The sequence below is a fragment of the Helianthus annuus genome, chromosome 4, assembly GCF_002127325.2.
Source record: "Helianthus annuus cultivar XRQ/B chromosome 4, HanXRQr2.0-SUNRISE, whole genome shotgun sequence".
Classification (NCBI taxonomy): domain Eukaryota; kingdom Viridiplantae; phylum Streptophyta; class Magnoliopsida; order Asterales; family Asteraceae; genus Helianthus; species Helianthus annuus.
In genome coordinates this window covers 184,157,985-184,168,086 of record NC_035436.2, presented here as the reverse complement: position 1 = coordinate 184,168,086, position 10,102 = coordinate 184,157,985, and the positions used below count along the sequence as shown (strand labels likewise).

At 37.5% G+C, this 10,102-nt stretch overlaps 1 protein-coding gene across 1 annotated transcript; it reads right to left on the bottom strand.

Annotated features, from left to right (window-relative positions):
• Nucleotides 1-976: 976 nt before the first annotated feature.
• On the bottom strand, nt 977-8,294 carry LOC110933906 (small RNA 2'-O-methyltransferase-like). Its single transcript, XM_035989496.1, is given in 8 exon segments — nt 977-1,386; nt 1,465-1,613; nt 2,652-2,777; nt 4,957-5,168; nt 7,137-7,335; nt 7,380-7,723; nt 7,726-7,886; nt 7,980-8,294. Coding segments are annotated over 8 exon segments (1,575 nt in total). The 5' UTR covers nt 8,241-8,294; the 3' UTR covers nt 977-1,263.
• Nucleotides 8,295-10,102: the final 1,808 nt, after the last annotated feature.

Sequence of the window (10,102 nt, the reverse complement as noted above, 5' to 3'; positions counted from 1 at the left end):
ATATTTACAGAACACGCAAAACTCCTAATAAACAATCTTTTTACTTATATATTTTTATGTTTAGGATAATTTTATTATTTATTATGTGTATTTTTATGATACATACATGTTAGAACTAATTTTATTAATTTTTATATGTAATTTTATAATTACACATATGTAAACTAGTTTTTTTGCATATATGTAATTAGTTATTACACACACACACACACACACACACACACACACACACACACACACACACACACACATATATATATATATATATATATATAGGGTAGGGATCCTAAGAGAAGTGCACCCTATTTGAGAAACTTGAGAAGCATTCTGGACCACACATTTTCCTAAGCTTTTCGTAATATACACATATGTATAGTTTAAAATTGACTATATACATATATGTATATTGTCAAATCTTGAATTATACACATATGTATATAGTCAATTTTAAACTATACATATGTGTATATTACGAAAAGCTTAGGGAAAATGTGTGGTCCAGAATGCTTCTCAAGTTTCTCAATTAGCCTAGTGGTTCTCACACGATCCTAACCCTATATATATATATATATATATATATATATATATAATTTGGCTATTAAACATATGTAAACTACTTTTAACATGTATGTAATCATAAAAATACATATAATAGAAGATAAAAAGACCCTAAATACAAAAAATTATATATAAAATGACTGTTTATTAGGAGTTCTGAAAGTTCTGCAATTATTTAGAGTTCTGAAATGAATCCAACTATATATATATATATATATATATATATATATATATATATATATAAAGAGAGAGAAAGTGTAGATTACAATAGTCCCTTATCGTGCGAAAATACCCGAGCAGGAGATTGAGACGCGTGTCATCCTTATTTTTTTTATAACGTGCGTGATTATGTATATAAGATGCGTAATTAAGATTTTAAAACAACCAACGTGTAATTTTGAGTTTAACATGTGTAATTTTCATGTTTGGTGGCATGTGGGTTTTGATTTTTTTTATAACGTGCGTAATTATGTAATAATGTGCGTAATTATGCAAATAACGTGCGTAATTAGGGTTTAACCCAACCCATGCGTAATTAGGGTTTAACCCAACCCGTGCGTAATTATGTCATGGTAATTACTATTGTGCAACCGCGTTCAATTGAAGGCCTAGGATAGGTAAGATGTGCGGTTGAGATGCTCACGTACGCTTCGCATGATAAAGTGATCTTGTAAGTTAACCGGCCTCTATATATGTGTGTGTGTATCACCTTTGCTGCGCGAGCCAGTAAGCTTTTACTGACATGTCAACACCAATAATTCTTTCAAGTGAAGTTGGATAATCCAATAACGAGTCCAATAAGCTTCCAGAGCTACAACCGAAGTCAACCTGTCACAAAACTAACAATAACCTCAGATCATATGTTAATTTCAAAGATTTAAAGAGTTCAAAGATTTCTGAAAATACCAAAACAGTTGCACTGGATTCTTTAATGTGTTGCACTACGTAATTAACACGTTGTTTTGATAAAGGGCTAAACAGAGCTTTTTCCGTTCTATCTTCCAACGGTTCGGTAACCCGCAGCAAAGTTGTAGAATATTCCAGGCTGCACCCGCCTGTTTTACGTGAAAGTGATTGAACTAAAATGTAGAAATATACAAAAAAAAAAAGAAGCAATAACGAAAAGTTGTGCAGTTTCAACCTATTTACGAGAAAATGGGTCTATTTTAAATTACATTTAATTGTTAACATATCAAACATGCAAGGGTGGAGTTAGAATGTTAGTAGAGGTAACACGGGCTACTCCTCAACCATGTCTCCGTAGTGTAAAAATACCCCTAAAATCTGTTTCCCTAGTGTAAAACTACCCCTTAACTTTGTCTCCGTTATACAAAGGATACCCTCATACCAATGATCCAAAAAAAAAAAAATTGGGATACCCCTAAATTTTTGGGTTAGTTCCGCCACTGCAGTGGCGGATCTAGAAAAAACCTAAAGGGGCAGCGAAATCGGAAAAACGTCAAAATTTTCCAAAATTTACACTAATTTTACACTATCGCCGGAGCGTAAAGGGGCAACGGGGGTTGCCCCTTGTTCTATGCTAGGTCCGCCCCTGCGCCACTGCAAACATGTACATTACAAACTTCAGCATAAAGAACATGGTCAAAGGATTTAGATGTCGCTATCAAGAACTGAATCGTTATAAAAACAAGAGTAAAGTACACAGATGGTCCCTATGGTTTATCAAAAATTTGGATTTGGTCCCTAGCTTTCCAAAAGTACTGGATGGTCCCTGTAGTTTACCAAAATTTTGGATTGATCCTTAGCTTTCCGAACATTTAGGGACTAAATGCGTTACAAAGTGCAAACCAAAGGGACCGTCCGTGTACTTTTCGAAAGCTAAGGACCAAATCCAATATTTTGGTAAACCATAGGGACCATCCATGAACTTTACTCTAAAAATAATATTATTTTAATCAGATTTAACATATTTTTTAATAATAAAATATATAAGAAATAAGTACATATTATTTCAACCCAGTGACCTGTTTCATTCGTGGAGTTGTTAAATGACCCGTTGTAGATATAATCTGACCCATTTTCAAGTAAACAGATGGAAACCAACTCTATAATAAACTAATAAACAAACTCACGTGATGAGAGTAAAGACGAAACCCGTGCAGGATCACCATTGGCCGCAAAAATCAACTCTAGAGAAGGCAACATCGCTTTAAAGCAGGCCGATTGACCCACACCCATCTGGGCCACAACTACTTCAAATTAAAGAATACACACACTAAACACCCGTTTGATGCGAAACTTCAGAGTCCGGACCTTCTATATTATACGATGGTGCGGCAGCCACGCCATTGGATTGCTTTGTGGCATCATCAATCGTTATTAAGTTTTTATGCACCAATGAGAAAAGATTCAATTCGTTCGAGATACGTTCAGGATAGAAGTCAAGATCACGACCATTTCTATATAAAGTCAAACCCTCTTGAGACGTATTTAGTTTCTTGAAGTAATCATTCAACAATGAAAGAATTCTTGAAGAAGCATTCTGGATAGCATCACTTTGTTTCTCGAATGACTCTTGAGGGAATCCTTAGGGTGTACGGGGCGCAATCGGGGAGCGGTTCGGTGAAGGCTTTCCCCGATCGGGAACACCGCCGCCATCCCCGCAGGGTCCCGAATCGGGGTAGCTTTTGGGTGTGGGGTTACCGCTTGAATTTGCACGTTGAACGATGATATGACCGTTGCCAACGGTCGATTTTATTAAAAAAAAAAAAAATTCAATTTTTTTTAAACAATATATACTAACCAATCTAATTCATTTTTTTTACCACATTCACAACTCTCAAACCCACACCAAAACTCTCATTCCTTTCAATCTTTCAAACACAAAATGGATTCCAAGTTCCCGTTTCTTTCTACCCTACCCGACTTTCCCGACGATGGAGATGCATCGTCAAGCGATAGTAGCTTAGTTTTCTTCCAAAATCTCATCCAACAAGCGGAGCTACTAGACACGGCATCGTCTAGTAAAAAAAATTATGTCCGTCGAGATCGTGTGGGGGGCCACGAGACACTCATGGCCGATTATTTTGATGAAAATCCAAAATTTAGTGAAGATACTTTTCGTCACAGGTTTCGTATGTCCAAGTCTTTGTTCCTAAAAATTGTTAGTGACGTGGAAGCGTATGACGAGTGGTTTCAAGAAGGCTTAGACGGGAGAATGAAGAAAAGCTTTACACCGTTGCAAAAGGTTACTTCGGCAATTAAACAACTTGCAACCGGTAACCCACCAGACGAGGGGGACGAGTATTTAAATATGTCTGAAAGGACCTCTCGTGAGTGCCTTGAATATTTCTGCGAGACGGTATGTAAAAGGTATGGCGGTGAATTCCTACGTAGACCAACGAGCCACGACATCGCGCTATTGTATCAGGCTCATGAGGATAGGCATCACCTACCTGGTATGTTAGGGAGTCTGGATTGTACACACTTCGTCTGGAGAATGTGCCCCACAGAATTGCGTGGACAATACATGAGAGGCGATCATCAATACCCGACGGTTATGTTAGAAGCGGTAGCGTCTCAAGATTTGTGGATTTGGCATGCTTTTTGTGGGCCAGCGGGTTCACAAAACGATATCAACGTGCTGCAACCAATCTCCGTTATTTCTTGCTCAACGAAACGGAACGGCGCCAAATTGTCCATTTCAAGTGAACAACCACTTATACAAACGCGGGTATTATCTTACTGATGGGATCTACCCTACCTGGTCCGTGTTTGTGAAGTCTTTTCCATATCCACACGACCCGAACGAAAAAAAATTCAAGAGGCAACACGAGGCCGCAAGAAAAGATGTGGAACGGGCGTTTGGTGTGTTAAAGTCGAAGTGGGGAATACTAAATCGTCCAATGCGTTCGAAAACGGTGAGAAAGATGAGGTCCATCGTGTATACGTGCCTTATTTTACACAACATGATTATAAAAGACGACGGAAGGGCGATAGCACCGGTTCATATTCAAGATCCTCCAGTCGAACCCGTCTTCGATGATACAGCGTATACGGAGCTCATTGACGAAGACACGCATTGGAGGCTAAAACACGATCTCGTTGAGCATCTCGGAAGTTTAGATTTGCCTCACCTTGAAGTTGATTCGGACGAGGAGTAGTTTGTTTTTATATTTTTCTAGGTTGAATGTATTTTTTTTTTCTAGTTCGAATGTTTTTTTTTTAATTTAATGAAATGTCTTTTATTTAATTTTTATTTTTATTAATCTTTTTTTAATTTATAAACATGCATTATTTTAGAAAAAAAAAAAAACAAAAAAAAAAACAACTCCCCTAATAGGGGAGTGCCGCCATCAAAAAGGGGTATTAGGGGAGTGTATTAGGGGAGTTGACGTGGCTTGATCTGGTTGGTTACGTGTAAGATGGGGGACTCACCTATTAGGTGAGCACCCCTTACACCCTTAGTAACAATCAAAGAGAAAACCGGTTCTGGCAATCGGTGTTGACGGCAGAACGTACAGAGAATATCCCTTGGAAATAAACCCCTCCAATTACTCCGGGTCCTGAATTTTGGAGGCAATTCAGCTGCAAGTACTGCTTCACGTGATAACTTATATATACCAGTGGGTAACTTATTCATAAGTAACCTGAACGTTAAAAGATAACCAACTTCAAGATCTGATGCAATTAAAATAGAAATCCAAAATGAGGAGCTTATGAAATGGATTGACCCATTCATATGTAGATGGTTGAAACAGCAACAGAAAGTAGTCCAAAAGCAAAAGAATGATGAATAAGCTAAGCAGTAATGCGGTAAAAATCGGATATCGGTAATTTTAATATGAGTTAATTGCTCGGATGGTCCCTGTGGTTTATCATTTTTTCATCTTTAGTCCCCATCTTTTTAAAATTACATGTTTGCTCCCCATGGTATTCTTATTTGTTACTCGGATAGTCCTTTGATTGGATGAAGGTTAGTTTATCCAGTTAAGTATATGTGAAATGACTAAAATACCCTTACTATTAAAAAAATAATTAAAACATTATTAGAAATATAAAATCATTTAATCAATTAAATTCAAATGGGCCCATCCAAACCCTCACTATCTTCAACCTCTTTCACCTTTCACAATAGCTGACCAAAAACTCCGGTCACCACCACCACGGCCGTCGCTTTCGACCACCAACCCCTCATCTGTAAAACACTTTGGATCTTCAATTCACTCTTCAAAATTCAAATTGTCATTTACAAATTCCACAAATTGTTCAAGAAAAGATGCTAACTTTGACAAATACAATAACAGCGATTAATTACAGAACATCATTGGTATTAACTTTGTAAAAAGCTAACATCAATTTCAAGTTTCAATAACTATAAAAAAAGGGTCATACATGACTATGAATCGAAGGGAACAAGCACGATGGTTCCGGTGAAGATAATCAACAAGCATAACGGTTCAAATTAATTAGATAATTATATATTTCAAGTAACTAACTGCTTCAAATTTCACGCAGGTTCCGGCAAAAATAAGCAACAAGCACGTCACCTGCATCATCGTCGTCTTTCCGGCGAAAGCTGCTTCAATGTGCCCTCACCAAATCTGCAATACATGCTGGTTTACATCAGCCGGCATCATATTTAACATGCCTTCTAGTTTGGGTTATAAAATTCAGGCTTTTAGTATAGCCTGTAACATGCTGCCTCAGATTTAGATCATCGCCCTTTTTTTACGCCTGAATGTTGTCTCTCATGTTTGGTATAGGAGATGGTGGTCGCCAGGGGGGTACATGCCCGGAAATTGCAGGCGCCGTTTAAGGGGTTTAGGTTGGGTGAAGGAAATTTGTGGTGACAGAGATTACTTCAGCCCAAGTTTATTTAATTCAGTGGTGGGGGATTGGTTGCAGTGGAGGAAATTTGTGGTGACAGGGATATGGTTGTTGAAGATGAAGAAGATGATTGCGAGGGGAGGGGGTGGGGTGGGGTGGGCTGTGGTGTGGTGGATTATTGGTCAATTCAAAATGGTGGGCCATTATCATATTTGATTTTGATTTTATATTCTATTATTTGTCTTATTATTAAGGGTAAAAAAGTCATTTCATACGCATTTAACTGGATAAGTTAACATTCATCAAGTGTAGGGACTATCCGAGTAACAAACACTCAAACCACAGGGAGCATACAAGTAATTTTGAAAAATTGGGGACTAAAGGTGAAAAAATAACAAACTACAGAGAGCATCCGATCAATTAACTCTTTTAATATCATGCTGAATTTATATATATAGCAACTTAACACTAACAATTCAGTATACTCTCCTGCCATTAACATATTAACCTTTTGCAACTTACAACACTAACAATTGTAACAAGTAGGAACTGATTAAGACTTAAAATACTAACAGTTACCAATTAAGACTTAAAACACTAATAGCAGCAATAAGAAGAAAGACGAATGGTAGAACTAGGAAGAAAGGTATCGATATCGGGAAAACCGTTGATACATCGGTCCGATATCGGTCAATATTGCTGATAATATCGGTACCGATATTTTGCACTGATATCTCACCAGGTGACCAATATATTTCGGCGATACTAACTGCATAGGGAATAAGAACCTATAATATGTGCGGGGAGATACATCTTCAAGGAAAAGATCACAAGACTTCCACAAGTATCCAATAGTAGCCAAAATTGCATCCCCGTATACATCCTGACCAGATAAATAACTTGCCCTCGCATTTAAATACGACCCATCTTTAAAATTTTCTTTATCCCACTTGTATGAATTCGGAGCATGAGAATACAACCTTGTTTCTGAAGAAGATTTTCCAATGCACCTGGATATACAAAAAGCATACTGGAATGAAATATATTTAGCATACTGAAATAATATGCATATAATAGTTGTTTGGCATACCTGGAGAGCGAAACCATAGAAGCATCTGCAGCTCCAAGTTCTCTAGCAATGGCATCCATGTAATACGTGTTTGCGGAAACATCTAGAGTCAAAGGCTCAACAACCTTTTCAACGAAATACGGCATGCGAAGAACTTTAACATAAGTTTTTTGATCAAAGTCAACTTCTATAGATTCCAAGACTTCAGGAGGGTATGGACTTGTTCTTTTCAACGACATAAACTCATTAGAAATGAGTACAGGTTCAGATAACCTCGTGGCAGCATCCCTGATTATCGACATTACTTCCAATGGTTTTGAGCAGTTTCAGGTTTTATGCTCTTATACAGATAAGATATCTTTGAATCGAAAATGGGCATCACTGAAATGGGGATGAAACCGTTGAGGGAGCCCGCTATATGTAAAGCTGCTCGAATGTGACCACTCAGTGGATGACATATGGAATAGATCTGTTGACAGGATCAAGAACCAAAATGACGAAAAGAAATAAAATATTAAGAAGTTTAAATAATGCATAGAAAACGTAGAATGATGTTTCAAACCTTCTCTAGGGCTTTTTCTGCAGCAAATTGCATTGCATCTTTCTTTCTCTTGAAAACATCCGACACAATACTAAATTCAGGAAGTTCCAAGTTGCAACGGTATAAACACGGACCTTTTTGCGGAATAGCCAGTCCAGGACATCCATTTGATGAATTATCTTGAACTTCTTCTATATTGTAACGTGCCTTATCCCCGAATCTTTGGTGTATGATAGCCTTTGGATTAACGATTTCCTTCTTCGATGAACCTTCTCCTGCCATTTTACACTTTGCTAATATAATATAACTCTTCTTGTTTTCTGATGAGATTAATTAGCAGCTGCATACATCAAACATGCATATTTAAAATATCAGCAAAATATGTACTCATTTCTTTAGATAGTAATTTAAAATTTTATGCATCCTTGCTTGAATTTAAAAGTCATCATCTACATCAAGCAGCCGATTACTATACACCTATACATATTACACACAACAAATTAAGCAAAAAAATATGATTTTTTAACCAGAAATAAAAATGATTTACCTACCATGGTAGGAGCAAACAGACCATGAATTCCAAAAAAAAAAAAAAAAAAAAATAAACAAATCTAAAACTAAATGCAAATGACAACAAAACTGAAGCCTAATATCTGAGGAAAAAAAACCGATGAGGATCGATATACTGATATTAGTCCAGTTAATTTAAAGTCCAAGAGCAGTTTCAACAACACAAAACACAACATTCTTGCAACAAAATAGTTATAAATATAAAAAAAAAGTGATACCTAAAGTGATGAAACTGAGAGCAGAAGGTGTGACAGTCATCTAACCCTAGGGGGGCGGGTATAAAGCAAACTAATTTAGTAAATTGATGAAATAGTGGTTAACCGAGAGGTTAGTCTGGGTAGTTTCGTTAAGTAGCATGGTTGATGGTTGGGTCGTCCTCCCTGCACAACACACCGTGACTCGCAACAAGTTGGTTTGCTCCTTGTTACCACCCTCCGGCTGCATGAGAATAAGTATTTGCTTTAGAAGCAAGATAAGTATTTAAGTAGTAATTGTGAGAGAGCAGATTAGCGATACCTTAAACCTAATTTATAGCTAAGGGTGAAGGAGAAGACCACTGGGCCGCTTGATGGGCCTAGGCCCGACTAACAACTTGCAGCTTCTTTTTGTAGACGTGGTCACGGAAGTGTTAGGCGCACGAAGTTGTGATAGTCGTCTAGCGGAGGTGTGGCAGTCATCTATCTAACCCTAGAGGGCTAAAATATATTGGGTATAAAGCAAACTAATTTAGTAAATAATAACCGAATGATCAACAATCGTTGAAAGAAAAAAAGAACAAGTTTTACCTTGGCATTTGCAAGGTAAAGATGTACGAATGATTCGGTTGATTTTGAAAAGCCGATGTTGTTGCAGAGTGGGGTTGGGTGGGGCGGGGTTCGACTTCCAAAAAAGAAACGTGTTGGGGTTTTAAGAGAGGGATAAAGGCCTAGGGATGGCAATCAAACCCGAACCCGTTGGGTAAACCCGAAACCCGACACATTTGGGACGGGTTTGTGGTTGGTTAATCGGGTTTGAGACGGCTATTGCCATCCCTAGATAAAGCGTAGTCGACCCACCCTATACGGATACGAATACTCCATGACCTGACCCGCGTGCCTCGCTATCCAAATGTGACTCTTCAGGGTGTAATATGTAAAGGGTTGCAAATGAGTCTAGTTGAGCCCGAGCTTTACTAGGCTCGAGCTCGAACTCGATTAAATTAGGCTCGAGCTCGACTCGAAAACAAAGCTCGAGCTCGGCCCGTTAGTATTTTTTTAAGCTCAAGCTCGGCTCGTTTATTATCTATTAATTAATATATTAAATAAAAATAATATAAATAATAGACTATTTAGGCTCGCGAACTTGATAAGTGAAGCCCGGGCTCGGGCTCGTTTACTATATAAGCTTATTTTTTAGTTTGGGGTCGGCTTGTAAACAAGTTTAAATAAGCTTATTTTTAGTTTTTCCAATTTAACCTCACAAGCTTTTTACTTTCAACTTTGATCCCCTATGTTTTCCATATTTTGCAAAATTTTCCGTTTAGATATAAATTTTGCGACTTAATACGGCACAATTTGTGTGTGTGGTTCAACAAT